The 18,512-nt window shown below is 45.9% G+C and overlaps 1 protein-coding gene across 1 annotated transcript in view; it reads left to right on the forward strand.

Moving 5' to 3' along the window:
• Nucleotides 1-18,512, forward strand: part of KLHL6 (kelch like family member 6) — a 77,890-nt gene that overhangs the window by 44,962 nt on the left and 14,416 nt on the right. Inside the window, exon 5 of the mRNA XM_068280707.1 lies at nucleotides 9,935-10,137. Coding sequence (XP_068136808.1) covers nucleotides 9,935-10,137 — 203 coding nt within the window. The remainder of the gene's footprint in view (nucleotides 1-9,934; nucleotides 10,138-18,512) is intronic.

Here is an 18,512-nt window from a genome sequence, read left to right on the forward strand (position 1 = left end):
GATCATCAACACCCTGGGACTAGTCTGAAGTATAACAAAATGATAACACAGATTCCTAATCTTGGGTGTGAGGTCCTTGATCATCAACACCCTGGAATTAGTCTGAGGTATAACAGAATGATAACACAGATTCCTAATCTTTGGGTGTGAGGTCCTTGATCATCAACACCGTGGGACTAGTCTGAAGTATAACAAAATGATAACACAGATTCCTAATCTTGGGTGTGAGGTCCTTGATCATCAACACCGTGGGACTAGTCTGAAGTATAACAAAATGATAACACAGATTCCTAATCTTGGGTGTGAGGTCCTTGATCATCAACACCCTGGAATTAGTCTGAGGTATAACAGAATGATAACACAGATTCCTAATCTTTGGGTGTGAGGTCCTTGATCATCAACACCCTGGGACTAGTCTGAAGTATAACAGAATGATAACACAGATTCTGACAATAAGGTCTGAGTGCTTCCACGTAGTGATCGCAACGGCAGACAACCAGTGAATGAGCAGCACCCAGTATATATAGCCCAGCGCTCCCCAGCGCCTCCCCTAAGTGCTGGACCAATGGGAACTGGTACAATCGTCAGCTGACCGGCCTGGTCAGCTGAAATCCCCTCTGGCTGTCACAAAAGTTCTGCCTCTCAACGCGCGCGCGCGCGCGTCCTTCTGAACCTGTGTGGACTATCAGTCCCAGCCACACCAGACATGTCTTGCGTACCACCCGCCGCGCTGGACGCGGAATCCTCTGCACCGCTATCAAGGCATGCGGCGGTTTCTCTGCGTTCGGCCATACTAGCAGGTGTAGGCCCACGCGTGCAGACCGCCACGTTGGACGCGGAAACAGCCGCCTTACTCTGAGCGCACGCGACGGCTTTTCCGCGTTTTCTCACAGAATTAAACAGGCTTTCTAAATTCATTCAAGGTGCATTTCTCTATGTTTTCATTCTGTCCTATGCAAGAGTTCTGGTCTACTCTAAACTCAGCCGATTATCGTCCGATCAATCGATTGAAAATTGATCAATCGCAAATCGATTAACCAATCGATCGATTTGTGGACAATTTCGATCAATTTTTATCAATTTCAATCGATCTGACATGATGGAAAATCTAGGTGGATCTGTTGATATGGCTTATCATTTTGCATTGGACCTAATGGAAATCTGATGGCAAACAAATGCCATCACATCGATTTTCAATAGATTTCATACTGAAATCTATTGGAAATCTGTTCCTAGTAAAAAATGTTCCTAAACACATCAGATAGATCAGAGATCTATCTGATGACCTATCTGCTGCTAATCTAATGAGTGTATGGTCCATTGCAGAACACGTGTTATAATGAGTGGAAACTGCAATGGAGACTGGACATGGGCTGGACCACTGTGAACTAACCTGATTGGAAGGGAGGACCCAAACCATTTTTTTAATTGTTAGGCAGGGCGCATTGTTAAGTGTGGGGGAGGGCCCCATGCCATCCATTTTTTTTCAATTGTTAGACTAGTTGCACAATTAAACATGCAAAATCACTGCTACTTTATTTTTTTTGCATCTCACTGTGATAGCATTTTTGTTTGTTTTTTTCCGTATTTATTTTTTGCTCTTGGAAATGGCTTTTCATGCAAATGTATAAATTGCAGACAAATAGACAAATACAGCTGCACTCTGGAGTACAACCTGGTGCGCAATAGGCAGCAAAGTCACTTAGCTTCTGCACTTTAAGGGTTACTCTCGCCTCAGTGGAACAGTCAACAGAGCTCTTACCATAACAATAATGTTTTCCTATAAGCCTTGTAGTGGGTGACACACCTGCACCCCATATTTATTATGTAAATGTTAGCCCAACCCAGAGATGGATTAATATGTAATGGGGCCCCTAGGCAAGTTAGTAGATTTTGGGCCCCCTCGTGGTCCTTCTGGTAAGCTGAAATAGAGAGAGGTCAAAGAAGGTGACAGGCACATCCCTTGATGCCCACAGGGCCCCAAACACCTGCCTAGGTTGCCTGGTGGATTATCCTGCTCTGGCCCAACCCCTCTAATACAGAAGTATAGGGTATGTAGGGTGGAGGACCCTCAATAAATAGGTCACTCACTGAGATCTGTTATCTGCTGTTTGTTTTTATAATGCAGCATTTTACTAAATGAATATAAAAGTGTGTTTGAACCAGTGCTTAATGTGGATCCGAGATAAACTTTTACTCATTGCATAATTGTGTTCCTTTCATATAGTTTAGAGGGCATTCCTCAAGCCATATACTTTTTTTGTTTTGTTTTAATACTCGAATTCCCTATAAACTAAACATGCCTCGCCCACAGCTCATTTTGTGCCTTGGCACTGTAGCAAGGGCTTATGGGAGCTCAGTCTGGGAAAGAGGAGGAGGTGGTTACTAGCCATTGATTTCAGAGGGGGAGGAGGAGAGGGGACTGAATTTACACACAGGTAAACTAATAGCATCTCCAGCCCTCAGCATGTGACAAACAGAACATGGCTGCCCTCATTGTATCATTATCATACACTTTTGAAGCTGTTTGCAGCTACATATGCTGTGTAAACTATCTAACCTTTACATAAGATATATAGACAAGTTACTTGTTATAGTTAGTTTTTAATCTCGGATCCGCTTTAATGTGAAAATTCAGTGTATGTGTAAATTTAGCCGGTCACATATAATCCCGTGACTCCTGCTTTTGTCCTTCAATAACCTCATGTAAAAAGTTGTAACAATTTCTTTCTAGCATTGGCCAGGCTTCTTTTGTGGAATATTTGTTCTCTTATCTGCAGCCTGTGTCCTGGCAGCCTGCTACACTATTGTCTTGCATTTATATTCAAGCAGAATTCTGCCCAGTATTGTTCTGTGGTCTCCCAGGAGGCAAGTGCTGCTATTCTAGCTTCATTTAAAAGATGGAAAGTCATTGAAATGGCCATCCAATAGAAATATATGCGTTTAACTTCACTTGTTCCTTAAAAGTTAAACACAGGGGTTAGAGAGGCATTTCCCTCCTGGGCCACTCTGTTCCCTAAAAGGGGCTTTTTAGGGCCGTCTGCACGTGCTAATAGGGCCATACTGTTACATATCCAATCACCACACCCAAGTGGCTTTCTTTTTGCTAAGCAGCAACTCTCAAGAACACAATTCCCCCAGCCCCGCCTCACTCTCTTTTGAGGAGGTGAAGCTGGGAAGATAGCGTTCTAAGAAACCCCATTGTAGAGTCATGCAGGAGCAAGTACCAGGTGAGTGACAGTGCAGCCTGGCAGTCCCTATCAGAGATGCTCCATCTTAAAGGACAGGTATGCAATATGTCCCTCGCCGCAGCTCCAATGTCCCGGGATCCCCTCCGTTCGAGATCTTCTGCATGATCCCCCTGCCACACCGCTCGCAATCGTGCTCATGTGACATGGAGCGTTCTGTGCAGGTGCTCCCAGCCCCTGGAGTGCCAGCGGCACAGCGCTCGCTTGCGCAGGTGCAGAAGATGTCGGCATCTCCAACAAAGGGGATCCCAGGACACCGGAGCTATGGGACATATCGGCTGCCAAGGGCTGAATGAAGCCCTGGGTAAATAGATCCTTTTTTTTTTTTTTTATGTCCTTGGATGTGTCCTTTAAAGCATTTACACAAGCGGCTTCTCAGTATTTGTTATAGGGGGTTTATTATGTCTGCTCCCAATCTCAGCCAGCAGTCATAGGTGGCTCCCAATATCAGCCTGCTGTCATAGGTGGCTCCCAACATCAGCCAGCAGTCATAGGTGGCTCCCAATCTCAGCCAGCAGTCATAAGTGGCTCCCAATCTCAGCCAGCAGTCATAAGTGGCTCCCAATATCAGCCAGCAGTCATAGGTGGCTCCCAATATCAGACAACAGTCATAGATGGCTCCCAACATCAGCCAGTAGTCATAGGTGGACCCTAATATCAGCCAGCAGTTATAGGTGACCTTCCCCAATATCAGCCAGCATCATAGGTGGCCCCCAATATCAGCCAGCAGTCATGGGTGGCCCCTAATAGCCAGCAGTAATAGGCGGCGCCTAATATCAGCTAGCAGTCATAGGTGGCTCCCAATATCAGCCAACAGTCATAGATGGCTCCCAACATCAGCCAGCAGTCATAGGTGGCCCCTAATATCAGCCAGTAGTTATAGGTAACCTTCCCCAATATCAGCCAGCATCATAGGTGGTCCCCAATATCAGCCTGCATTATGAAGATGGTCAATACAACAAACAAATGACTGGTGCTGAGACCAAAAGTATATGCAAAAAAGACTCACTTTATTGTGCCAATGCCAAAAAGATAAAGACAATTAAAAACAAGGCAATCCCATACCCCAGCCCAAATGCCCCTAATGAATTCTAATAATTACCATAAACCCGCCAATGTAGTAATAAGACCTGCACAATAGAATAATATATCATATATAGAGAATATTGTGAATGTCTATTGGTGGATGGCTATTAATATTTAAGCATCCAATTAGTATTTACTGAATAAGCACTGGTGCTGTGCTGTCACAGTTCCATAGAGATAATCACAATACAATAAACGTGCAGATAATAGTGTATAGAACTCCTAAACTAAGCATCCATAACAATAAAACTGCTATTCATGCAGGTGACAAACAATAAGACCTCATAGAGGATAATGAAAACGTTTGATACAAACAGTGACAATATTAACAATGTGTTATAGTATGACCAGAAGGAAAAAGTGAAAATGGTGAGATGGATACGAGGAGAGGCAAAGAGTAGGAGGAATGCGGCAGGGCTTACCAAATGAGAAAGTATAGATGGGTCTGGGGATGGCTGCAAGGGCGCTCCTGCGCCCGTCCGACTAGTTCCGCCGAAGCTGCTGTGTTTTTTCTTATACACATCATAGCCTTATACCAGGTCGATGACCTTGCCCCTCCCCTACCCTCTAAAACACACTTGTGTCTATACTAGCAAATATTTTTTGCAGTAATATGTCTGCTCAATCTTTGTTTGTCTAACAATATCAGCCTGCAGTCATGGGTGGCCCCTAATAGCCAGCATTAATAGGCGGCCCCTAATATCAGCTAGCAGTCATAGATGGCTGCCAACATCAGCCAGCAGTCATAGGTGGCCCCTAATATCAGCCAGTAGTCATAGTTGGCTCCCAATCTCAGCCAGCAGTCATGGGTGGCTCCCAATCTCAGCCAGCAGTCATAGGTGACCTCCCCCAATATCAGCCAGCATAGCTCATAGGTGGTTCCTAATATTAGCCAGCAGTAATAGGCAGCCCCTAATATCAGCCAGCAGTCATAGGTGGCCCCTAATATCAGCCAGTAGTCATAGGTGGCCCCTAATATCTGCCAGCAGTCATAGGTGGCCCCTAATATCAGCCAGTAGTCATAGGTGGCCCCTAATATCAGCCAGTAGTCATAGGTGGCCCCTAATATCTGCCAGCAGTCATAGGTGGCCCCTAATATCAGCCAGTAGTCATAGGTGGCCCCTAATATCAGCCAGTAGTCATAGGTGGCCCCTAATATCAGCCAGCAGTCATAGGTGGCCCCTAATATCAGCCAGTAGTCATAGGTGGCCCCTAATATCTGCCAGCAGTCATAGGTGGCCCCTAATATCATCCAGCAGTCTTAGCTGGCCCTTAATATCAGCCAGCAGTCATAGGTGGCTCCTAATATCAGCCAGCAGTCATAGATAATACAATAATACAATACAATAACATTTCTATAGCGCTTTTCTCCCATAGGACTCAAAGCGCTTAGGCTCTCTCAGATTCAGTAATTAGTAGGATGAAGTATTCACACAACAAAAGTTATATTTCTGCAAATGCCAAACTGAACAGGTGGGTTTTCAGTCTGGATTTAAACACGTCCAGGGATGGAGCTGTCCTGATCTGTTGAGGTAAGGAGTTCCAAAACGTAGGGGCAGCATGACAGAAGGCTCTGGGACCAAAAGTTTCCAAGTGGACTCTGGGTATGACTAGATTATTAGAACCTGTTGATCTGAGAATGCGGGGATTGCTACGCAGCTGCAACATATCTTTCATGTATCCAGGGCCTAAATTATTCAGGGATTTAAATGTCAGTAGGCCGATCTTGAATAGGACCCTCCATTCTATAGGTAGCCAGTGAAGGGAGTGCAGAACTGGCATTATGTGGCAGTGACGGGGTTGGTTGGTTAGCAGTCTGGCAGCAGTATTCTGTATCAGCTGTAGTCGGTACAAGACCTTTTTTGGAAGGCCAGTGTAGAGAGCATTGCAGTAGTCCAGTCGAGATGTGATGAAGGTGTGGACTAAGGTTAGCAGATCTTATGGGGGTATGAGGTGCTTGATTTTTGCAATGTTCTTCAGGTGAAAATAGGATGATTTCACCACAGCAGAGATTTGAGTTCTGAAGTTTAAATCCCAATCAATTAGAACTCCCAGGCTACGCACATGATCAGAGCTGCGCAGATCCGTGCCTCCTATTCCCAGTGGTGAAGACTGCAAGTTAAGTTGTTTTGTTATCATGCTCTGCCCTCCTATCAGAATGACTTCAGTTTTGTCTGCATTTAGTTTCAGCCAGTTGTCATTCATCCATTGCTGTAGTTCACGTAAGCAGGCGTTTATAGTTAGAGTTGGGTCTGTCACACCAGGCTTGAAGGAAAGATATAGTTGAGTGTCGTCTGCATAGCAGTGGTATGTCAGGCCATGTTTTTGGATTAGTTTTCCCAGCGGTAACATGTAAATCGTGAAAAGCAGGGGAGAGAGGATTGAGCCCTGGGGCACCCCATACCTAAGTGATACAGGGGTGGACAGGAAGGGCCCCATAGACACTTTGTGGGTTCTGCCACTCAAGAAGGATTGGAACCACTGAAGAACTATGCCATCAATGCCGCAGTATTCCTGTAGCCTGTTTATCAAGATGTCATGGTCAACTGTATCAAAGGCTGCAGAAAGGTCTAGCAGTATGAGGATGGAGCACTCTCCTCTGTCTCTTGCCATGAGCAGGTGGTTGCATATTTGGATGAGGGCCGTTTCAGTGCTGTGGTGTTTCCTGAAGCCAGACTGGAATGGGTCATAACTGTTGTTTTGTAGGATTTTGGCTTCTAGCTGGAGGTAAACAGCTTTTTCAATTAGCTTGCCCAGAAAGGGAAGGTTAGAGACAGGTCTGTAGCTGGTCATTGCATCTGGGTCCAGGGAGGGTTTTTTGAGGTTTATATTAGATGGCTCCTAATATATGCCAGCAGTCATCGGTGGCCCCTAATATCAGCCAGCAGTCATAGGTGGCCCCTAATATCTGCCAGCAGTAATAGGTGGCCCCTAATATCAGCCAGCAGTCATAGGTGGCTCCTAATATCTGCCAGCAGTCATAGGTGGCCCCTAATATCAGCCAGCAGTCACAGGAGGCTTCCAATATCTGACAGCAGTCATATGTGGCTCCCAATATCTGACAGCAGTCCTAGGCAACTCCCCACATCTGCCGGCAGTCATAGGTGACTCCCTATTGTCAGGCTCTGCCTCTGCTGGTGACATCTCTGTGAATGTGCTTCATGAACTTCTCTCTTCACCAGCAGATGTCACTATTAATAATTAAGAAGCATGTTGTTATCCTGCCTGCCAGCAGAGGGCTCACTCTCCCAAAACTTGTTCTCCTCTACAGACTATTGTTGGGAGGAGATTTGGATAATCACCTGATGTCTCTGCACAGGGATAAAAGCCAAGTCTGAGCACTACTCTAGTGCTAGCTCATGATAGCTGTGACCTGGCCCTCCTAGCCTGAGTTCTGGCCCTTGTATCCTGTTATCCTTTGTTCTTGATTACCGGTGTATGACCTCTAGCTTTATTCTCGACTATTCTTTGCCTAGCGACTACACTGTTTGGTTTGATATCCTGGTTAATGTTTTGCCTGTATGACTGCCCATTAGCTTGCTCCTTCTGTACTGCGAAATATCTCTTGTATATATTGTAAATATCCACTGTGTATAGATAACCAGGTTCCAGGGTCTGTGTGCACACAATAATATATATATATATATATATATATATATATATATATATATATATATATATATATATATATATATATGCACTGGGTTGATCTGCAGCGTACGTTAAAAAAGGGCGCTGGGAAAAAAGGGCGCAGGGTTTTAAACGATAAGCATGAATAACGTAAAAAAAAAATTGTGCTATATTTCATTTAAAAATAATGTTTTATAAAGTTATAAATCATTAAATAATGTGTATGAAATCAGGAATTGTAAAAATGTTAATATTGCCTGTTTAAAAAGTAAAATGTATAATAACGTTTTATAAAAGATTAATAAGAATGTTACTAAAACTATACCTAACCCTACTCTCACACAGAAGCCTCCCTGTACCGACCCCTAACCCCTAGACCCCCCCTGGTGGTGCCTAAACCTAAGACCCCCCCTGGTAGTGCCTAAGCCGAAGACCCCCCCCCCCCTGGTGGTGCCTAAACCTAAGACCCCTGCTTGTGGTGCCTAAACCGAAGACAACCCTGGTGGTGCCTAAACCTAAGACCCCCCCTGGTGGTGCCTAAACCTAAGACCCCCCTGTGATAAGCATTAATAACGTTTTAAAAAAATACTGTACTGTTTTTCGTTTAAAAATAATATAAAATAAATTAAAAAATTAAAAATCATTAAATAATGTGTATTCGTGAGAAGCAGTTATAAAACATTAAAAGTCTCAGGGCGCCGCTTGTAAAACGTTATTTTTCTCCGGCGCCCTTTTTTCCTGTTGGGCGCCCGTTAAACGATATTTATTATAGGAGTGAATGGCGGCGCCCTTTTTGTCCACCTGCCTCATGCGCGCAAATTTCCTGCTTCCTGATCTGCATTACTCCTTATGCAAGGTGATCTATTTGTATTTACTCCGGATGGCATGTGTATATCAAGTTGAATACATTGCCTGTAGAGTGTGTAGATTGTGTGTATGCTCGAGATTATTATTGCATAACATTACCATTGCTCTGCATGAGATTTATCATTGCATATTGTTGCCATTAACATTGCTGGCCACATTCCTTTTGTTCTTGGTTAATAAACTCTCATTATTCATTTCCGCCTTGTCTCAGTATTTCAGTCATTTCCTGAACAGTGACACTTTCATTTGGTTGCATCATTCATGCATTGCTCATAAAGTGTCTCATGCTGGGTGTGCAATGCATGATTTGTATGCAACCTTTACACCTATATTTACAAGCAGTCATAGTTGGGCCCCCGATATCTTCCAGCAGTCATAGGTGGCTCCCAATATCTGCCAGCAGTCATAGGTGGCCCACAGTATCAGCCACCAGTCGTAAGTAGCCTGCAATATCGGTCAGCAGTCCTAGCTGGCTTCCAATATCCACCAGCAACCATAGGTGGCCCCTAATATCTGTCATCAGTCAAAGTTAGTCATCAAAATCAGGTAGCAGTGATTTATGGCTCCCAATCTCTGTCAGAAGTCATAGGTGACCACAGTGGTGATCCCTGCCCCCGTCAGTGGTAAGCAAGTACTAAACAGATGAGGACATATCGTGGGATAATCTAGAAAACTGTAACGCATTCTGGTGAACGTTCAGACACCTCAGGGTGCTGAAAGACAGGAAAAACACTAATGCCCATTGAGAAGCTGGGGCACTGGAGAAATATCATCATGTTAATTTGACACTTGTGTCATTACCCACTTTTTTAAGCACCCCTGTTTCCCATCACCCTCCTCCCAAGACCTCTTGGTTGCCTTTGGCCCCCAATCCAAATGGTCCTAGTCCTCTCTTGCAGAGAATCTGCCAGCAGCACTAGCTCTCTTAATGGCCATAACAGAGAGAAGTAAAAACATTAGCTGGGTGGTGTTCTGCTTCATAGTTTGTCTAGTTGAAGATAGCAAATCAGGATTTTTTTGCCTTTTTCATGAAAATGTAAACTGAAGAATTATTGAAGTTTACCTGTCTAGGCTGTAGATGTAATAATATATCATTGTTTTAGGTGGTAAAGAAACACAGCATGAAGTGTGGAAATACAACTCATCCATAAATAAGTGGATACAGATAGAATACCTGAGTGTGGGCAGATGGCGGCACAAGATGGCAGCAGTGTGCGGAAAAGTCTATGCAATTGGGGGCTTTGATGGCAGCCAGAGAATTTACAGTGTTGAAGCATATGATCCTTTTCACAACTGCTGGACAGAGGTATGTACCTTTGCCTGTTGTTTGTTATAGGGGCATGGCAATAGCCATGGCTTTAAGCAGTTGCTACAGAGCCTAGAACTTTTTTTTCATTAGCCCATTATCCCACAACATGTACTTAGAATGAGAAATTGTCTAGGATGGGAGCAATGGGGCATATTCACAAAAGACGATAAAATTGCCGTGCAGAGGTAGCACACGTCAATTTTATTGTTACTTATGCCTGTTTTGTAGCACGCATTGCCAAATATCTCAATGCACATTACCTACAGTGCTGCCCATAATTATACTTAAAGGTATTTTTATTCAACCAGCAAGTAATTTTTTGATGGGAAATTACATAGGTGTCTCCCAAAAGATAATAAGATGATGTACAAGAGACATTATTGTGGAAAAAAACATTTCTCAGTTTTTATTTAAATTTGAGCAAAAAGTATCCAGTCCAAAATTATTCATACCCTTTTCAATAGTCAATAGAAAAGCCTTTATTGGCTATTACAGCAAACAAACACTTCCTATAATTGCAGACCAGCTTTTTGCATGTCTCCATGGGTATTTTTGCCCATTCATCTTTAGCAATGAGCTCCAAATCTTTCAGGTTGGAGGGTCTTCTTGCCATCACCCTGATCTTTAGCTCCCTCCACAGATTCTCAATTGCGCGCATTGCTAGTATACTGAGCATTACACTAGCAACATTCACATGGCCAAGCGAATGCAGGTTGTGCTATTTGGGCAACTCGTGTTTCATAACTGGTGTTAGTGATGGTAACATAGCTGCATGCTGCCTGCACATGGCAACTTAAGTGTTATTTTGTAATATGCCCTAATGTGAGGATTGAAGCAATCTCAGATGCAGGGCCTGCAGGAAGGTGTTGTGGCAGTGCGATGCTTGCAGGAAGTGACATCACTGTTTCCAAGAACCTACAAGAGAGATACAGACAGTCTTCTACTTACAAACAACTCAAGTTATGTTTCAAAGTTGTCCTTATGTACAAATTATATAATGCTATTTTATTTTAACTATTTGTGTTGTTAAATGTTGCAGTATTGTATAAACTGTTATAAGTAGTTAAAACTCTCTTTAAAAACACATTGAAAACAACCACAAAAACAGTGATTGCTATATGTCCAGAGTTGTCCAAAAGTAAATGTCCAGAGTTGTCCAAAAGTAAATCAATTATCCCAGGGTCCCCAACCGTCCCGGATTCATCGGGACGGTCACGGGTTGGGGGAGGGGTCCCGCTGTCCCGGGATACCCCCCCTTGTGTCCCGGCAGGCAGAGGTGAGGCGTGAGGAGAGAAAGAAAAGATCGAGGCACCAGCCGCAAAACAGTGTACTAATGCAGCGGTGAGCAGAGCGGACATCACTCCTTCCTTCCTCCCCCCTCTCCCTCCATCATGCCCCCCTCGTGAGTCCCCGGCCATCATAAAATGCAGAGATCCTGCGCAGCGGCCAGCGGGTGTTTAGTTTACATGCTGTTCGGTGACCGGCTTCCTATTCCTGTTTCCGCGAAACAGGAAGTAGGAAGCCGGCCGCTGGAACGGGTGATGTCCGCTCTGCTCACCGCTGCATTAGTACACTGTTTTGCGGCTGGTGCCTCGATCTTTTCTTTCCTCTTCTGCCCAATACCCCTGGCTACATATACTGGGGACATATACACCCTGGCTACATATACTGGGCATGTATACCCCTGGCTACATATACTGGGGACACATACCCCCTGGCTACATATACTGGGGACATATACCCCCTGGCTACATATACTGGGGACATATACCCCTGGCTATATATACTGGGCACATATATTACCCTGACTATATATACTGGGGACATATACCCCTGGCTACATATACTGGGCATGTATACCCCTGGCTACATATACTGGGGACATATACCCCCTGGCTACATATACTGGGGACATATACCCCTGGCTACATATACTGGGGACATATACCCCCTGGCTACATATACTGGGGACATATACCCCCTGGCTACATATACTGGGCATGTATACCCCTGGCTACATATACTGGGGACATATACCCCCTGGCTACATATACTGGGGACATATACCCTTGGCTACATATACTGGGGACATATACCCCCTGGCTACATATACTGGGGACATCTACCCCCTGGCTACATATACTGGGGACATATACCCCATGGCTACATATACTGGGGACATATACCCCCTGGCTACATATACTGGGGACATATACCCCTGGCTACATATACTGGGGACATATACCCCCTGGCTACATATACTGGGCATGTATACCCCTGGCTACATATACTGGGACATATACCCCTAACTACATATACTGGGGACATATACCCCCTGGCTACATATACTGGGGACATATACCTCTGGCTACATATACTGGGGACATATACCCCTGGCTACATATACTGGGCATGTATACCCCTGGCTACATATACTGGGGACATATACCCCCTGGCTACATATACTGGGCATGTATACCCCTGGCTACATATACTGGGACATATACCCCTAACTACATATACTGGGGACATATACCCCCTGGCTACATATACTGGGGACATATACCTCTGGCTACATATACTGGGGACATATACCCCTGCCTACATATACTGGGGACATATACACCTGGCTATATATACTGGGGACATATACACCTGGCTACATATACTGGGGACAAATGCCTCTGGCTACAGATACTGGGACATACACTTCAGGCTACATATACTGGGGACATATACACCTGACTACATATACCATAGCTCCCAACTGTCCCTTTTTTTTTCCTTTAAATTGATAGAATACTAATTTTAAAATGTTAATATGAAGGAAAATGAGCCAGGATAGAAAGGACCAGTGTGGTTTGAATTATAAAACAACATATTTTTCTTATGAAATCTTTATGGTATGCGTGACTAGAGGCATGGTGAGGGTGTGGCGGGGGCGTGGCTTAAGTGTCCCTTTTTCTCATCTCAAAAAGTTGGGGGGTATGAATTATCCACTTATCACCATGTTTAACACAGGTGTCAACTTACAAACCAATTCAACTTACAAACAATATTCTGTAATGGAACATGTTTGTTAGGTGGGGACTGCCTGAATTAGTATTTCTAATGGAATGCCCAGGAAACATGCTGTCCACACAGGATTCCAGAAAGTTCTGCATCTGTGGATAGCAGCTGTCTGTTTCCCCCACACAGTGTTTTATGTGAGTGTACAGTACATTGCTGCATCCACTCATGTCCACTAGAGAGCATAATATTGCTCAAGTGAACCTTGGGGGAGGAGGGGCCTGAATAAAATCTTGCTATGATGACTAATAATTCTTGGTTACGTCTGTGACCTGTTATGTAAGGACTCTTTATGTGTAGATTTAATAGGCCAGTTATGTATTAGCTCCCTAGGTGGGATCATTAAAACGTAACTTTTAATTAGTCATTAAAATAAAGAAATGTATACAGTTCGAGGTAGGATATATTTGTTAGCAGTGGGTCATATATATCTGCCACTAAAGCAGACCTTTTGGACCCCAAATCCTATATCCTCGACTAACAACGCTTTTACAAATTATACAGTCAAAAACAACCCACCAATCCAATTTTTGAAAGTATAATTTGTAAAAGCGTTGTTAGTCGAGGATATAGGATTTGGGGTCCAAAAGGTCTGCTTTAGTGGCTATTACTGACAAATATATCCTACCTTGAATTGTATACATTTCTGTCAGGATCTCCCCTGTAGCATGTTCTGTTGGTTGCAGTGGAATTGCAACCGGGCAATTCTCACTTACCGTATTTTTCAGACCATAAGATGCACTTTTTCTTCCCCAGACTGTCTTATGGTCCAAAGGCAGCAAAAAAGTAGTACTCAAATTGAAAAAAAAAACACAAAACCGTTTCTTACTATTTGCCTCTGTGCATGCGGTTTGCTGCACGTCAATCACCTTTCCTTCTCGCTCTTCCGCCAGCCTCATTAGGTGCCCCCACTGTAGTCATTTAAATTCCGCGGCCACTCAGTCCGGTTCCATGCTACCAATTATCCGCCTCCATGCCCGCTCTATGTGTCACTGCAATAATCCGCCTCTGGCCAGCTCTCTGTGACGCCTCCATGCCTGCTCTCCGTGCCGCCAAAATAATCCGCCTCTAGCCAGCTCTCCAATGTGCTACCATGCCCGCTGTCCAAGTTCCTGCATGGCGGCAGCAGCGTAGCATTACACGGGAGATCGTAGCGGTAGTTATGACTACCGATGCCTCATAACTTCGTTGTACTTCCTTCCCACGTACGAGCGTCACACGTCACAAGGGGGCGCTAGTAAATAAGGAAGTACTGAGGCATCGGAAGTCATAACTACCGCTACCCTCTCCCGTGTAATGCCACACTGCCGCCGCCGTGCAAGAACTTGGACAATGGGCATGAAAGCACATTGGAGAGCTGTCCAGAGACAGATTATTTCGGCAGCACGGAGAACGGGCATGGAGGCGTCACAGAGAGCTGGCCAGAGGCGGCTTCATTTACAAATAGATGAGTCGCTGAAATTAGCCCTGGGTTTTTTGTTCTGCCCCCCCCCCCCCCCCCGCCGCAATACATGGAGGACAGCCGCTACAGCCCCTGCTGAGACCGCCCCTCATAAAGGCATGCTGAGATTGTGCAACTGCTCCCCCGCCGAGTCACAGCTGACATCAAAGGACAGGAGTGCGTGGATGGACAGCTGTATAAGTGAGATCACAAGTGTTTAGTTATTGTAGCTGGTGGGGAGGCAGGGATTAGTTTAATGTAATGTACTGTTACTGGTGGGGCAGCAGGGGTGGTTTAGTGTAATGTAGGTGTAGTAACTGGTGGGGGAATAGAGGACTAGTGTAATGTAATGTAGTGTAGTGAAGTATAAGGTTACTGGTGGTGCATCAGGCTTTAGTGTAGGGCACTTAGTCTACTGGTGGGGGCAGCAGGGGTTAGTGTAGCTGGGCACTGAAGCTTAGTTATTGTAGCTGGTGGGGACAGATGCCACTGCACCATGGATGCACACAGGTTTAGGATTTTTTTTCCTGGCTTTTGTTCTCTAAACATCAGTGCGTCCTATGGTCCGGAGTGTCTTATAATCCGAAAGATACTGCTTGCATCCGATTGCGCATTCGCAATTAGTCTATGTGATTTGCAATCACTCTGAAGTTCAGAGGAGCTCAGGATGCTGTCATGACTCCTCCTATTGCTTGCTGCAGTTCAACTGCAGCCAGATAGCCCTGGATATCCTACATGCATGTTGTTGCATAATATTGCATGTATTTGTTATGAGAGTCCTTCAGCCAGCAGCGTGTAATCAAGCTGGCTCAGGATTGAGTAATTACCATTCAGCTGCGTGGGAATTTACATGACTGCATCCATTGGCTGATGTTGACGTAAAAGCAGGGGCGTTCCTAGGGTCCTTGGAGATCGGTGGCACCTGGGGGCACTAGGTGTGTGGGGGGGGGGTGTATATACACGCACCGCGGAAAAATGGGCGTGGTCACGCAGTGAGTGGGCGTGGCCATGGGTGTGGCCAATCATATATTAGATTAGGACAGCGGTGGCGAACTTTTTGGAGCCCCAAACTGCAACCCACAAGTCACTTATCTATCGCTAAGTGGCAACAGCAATTTAAACTAAATACTATACAAACGTTTTAATACATACATGAACATTATGGAAAATCCAAGTTGAAAAACTGTGAAGATAAACAATTTCATCCATCCTACTGCTGAAAAAATATATTCATTTTTTTAGAACCTCCCAGTTTTATTTTCTGTTTAAAAAAGCTAAAAAAAAAAAAAGTAGGTTTAATGCTATTGTTTCATATGATGACGATTCAGCTTTTCCCATAGTCTCGCAGTTAGCAATCATGTGACCCCCAACAAGACAAATTCAGCAATTATGAGGCCCCTATCAAGACAAATTCAGAAATCATGAGGCCCCCAACAAGACAAATTCAGCAATCATGAGGCCCCAACATGAAAAAGTCAGCAAGCGTGAGGCCCCCAACAAGACAAATTCAGCAATCATGAGGCCCCCAACAAATCATGAGGCCCCCAACAAGACAAATTCAGCAATCTTGAGGCCCCCAACAAGACAAATTCAGCAGTCATGAGGCACAGAAATAGACAGCATTTCACATAAATAGGCAGAATGCCCCCTTAATATGGTAGACACCTCACCTGGCTTCTGAATTCTCCTCTACTGGCTGCTGTGCCTGGCAATACTGTTTTTGGCTGGATTGGGGATGATGTGTGAGCTGAAAGGCCTGGCAGTGATGCTGTGGCCTGGCTGGCGGTGATGCTGTGGCCGATGTTGTGGCTGGGTTGGCTGGCAGTGATGCTGGGCTGTGCTTGGCTGGTTGAAGTAAATGCTGGCCTGACTGGTGATGATGCTGTGGCCTTTTTGACAGACAGTGATTCTGGGCTGGTTGGCTGGTGGTGATGGTGGGCTGGCTGGCCTGGATAGTTTAGGTAGCGACAGGTGCCCCCTAGTTTAGGTAGCGACAGGTGCCCCCTAGTTAAGGTAGCGCCAGGAGTACCCCAGTTTAGGTAGTGACAGGAGCCCCCCAGTGTATGTAGTGACAGGCACCCCCCCCAGTTAGATAGCGAGTGACAGCAGGGACCCCCGTTAGTTACTGAGTGACAGCAGGGACCCCCCATTAGGTAGTGAGTGACAGCAGGGACCCCCAGTTAGTGAGTGACAGCAGGGACCCCGTTAGGTAGTGAGTGACAGCAGGGACCCCCAGTTAGGTAGTGAGTGACAGCAGGGACCCCCAGTTAGGTAGTGAGTGACAGCAGGGACCCCCAGTTAGTGAGTGACAGAGGGGACCCCCAGTTAGGTAGTGAGTGACAGCAGGGACCCCCAGTTAGGTAGTGAGTGACAGCAGGGACCCCCAGTTAGGTAGTGAGTGACAGCAGGGACCCCCAGTTAGGTAGTGAGTGACAGCAGGGACCCTCAGTTAGGTAGTGAGTGACAGCAGGGACCCCCAGTTAGGTAGTGAGTGACAGCAGGGACCCCCAGTTAGGTAGTGAGTGACAGCAGGGACCCCCAGTTAGGTAGTGAGTGACAGCAGGGACCCCCAGTTAGGTAGTGAGTGACAGCAGGGACCCCCAGTTAGGTAGTGAGTGAGTGACAGCAGGGACCCCCGTTTAGGTAGTGAGTGCCAGGCGCGTTAGTGGTCAGTCGCTCTGGCAGGCAGTAGCACACCGTCCAAAGTTGAGAGGCACTGTGGGGGGCACCAGCCGGGTGAGGCAGCGAAGTCTGAGGCAGCGGCCAGATGGTGGTGTCGTGGTGGTCGTGGTCTGCTGCTCTGTGGTGGAGCCGAGACGTGGAGCAGTCTGGCGGCGAGCGGATGCGTTTGGCGGGTGCGGAAACCGGCGCCGCCACTATGACGCCTCCATGTGCTGCCTTGCCTGGGTCAGAGTCCGTGCAGGGGGCGGAGCTAGTCACACTCCATGGCTCCAGCCGCCTGCCAGGTGCTCCTCCGCTTCTGATTGGAGCACAGGGCGGCAGGGGGGCGGATCAAGGCAGGCGGCGTATGCTGCCTGTCACTTTGATGTCGGGCAGGAGCCGGAAATGTGAGCGGCCGCCGTATGGAGCGAACGGCGGCCGCGTTGACTCACTTGTGCGGCTGACAGCTGTGCGGTGCCCATACATTCGGGGCACCTGTGTTGGGCACCCCATAATGCAGATCAGGGGCACCCTACGCCAGGTTCGTGGCACGTGCCACGATTGAACAGCGCTAGGAACGCCCCTGCGTAAAAGTCTGCCTCCCATGTCAGACTCCACCCGACATAGCGAACAGCTCCCTCAGTTGTTACTGGGTCATTCATTTGAATTGTATATTGCATTGTTTAGCGTTGTTCCTTGCTTGGACGTTTGCTGTATCCGCAGGGATACAGTGAAGTCCTTCTGATCCTGATAGTTTGGATTCTGCCATCACCACGTTGGTGACTGGTATTATTCCTTCTTGCCTTGTTCCTGAGGATGTAACTAAAGCAGCGGTTGCCATTAGTTACACTCCTACCTGTTAGTCTTGTCTATATCAATGTGGATGTTTGCCGTTGCTGGGGCAGCAACTAGATTGGCAAAGCCTTCCATGTGTCTGTCTGTTGTTTGTCTATTACTTGTGCTTTAGCTAGTTTCTTGATAAATATATGCAGTTCTGCGAATATATATTTATCCGTTAGTTGAGCCGTTTGTTCGTTTTTTGAATTACTGTGTATGACCTATTGCTTCTCCTTGACCTCGTTTCTGCTTCAGCCCTTGTACTTTCAGGCATCTGATCTAACGTGTATGACCTTAGCCTGTTACCGACTATGTCTGTTGTGTATTGTATCACATAGCATCTAGCGTGATAGGCGGTATCGGA

This window comes from Hyperolius riggenbachi, chromosome 4 (genome assembly GCF_040937935.1).
Source record: "Hyperolius riggenbachi isolate aHypRig1 chromosome 4, aHypRig1.pri, whole genome shotgun sequence".
NCBI classification, from domain to species: Eukaryota; Metazoa; Chordata; class Amphibia; order Anura; family Hyperoliidae; genus Hyperolius; species Hyperolius riggenbachi.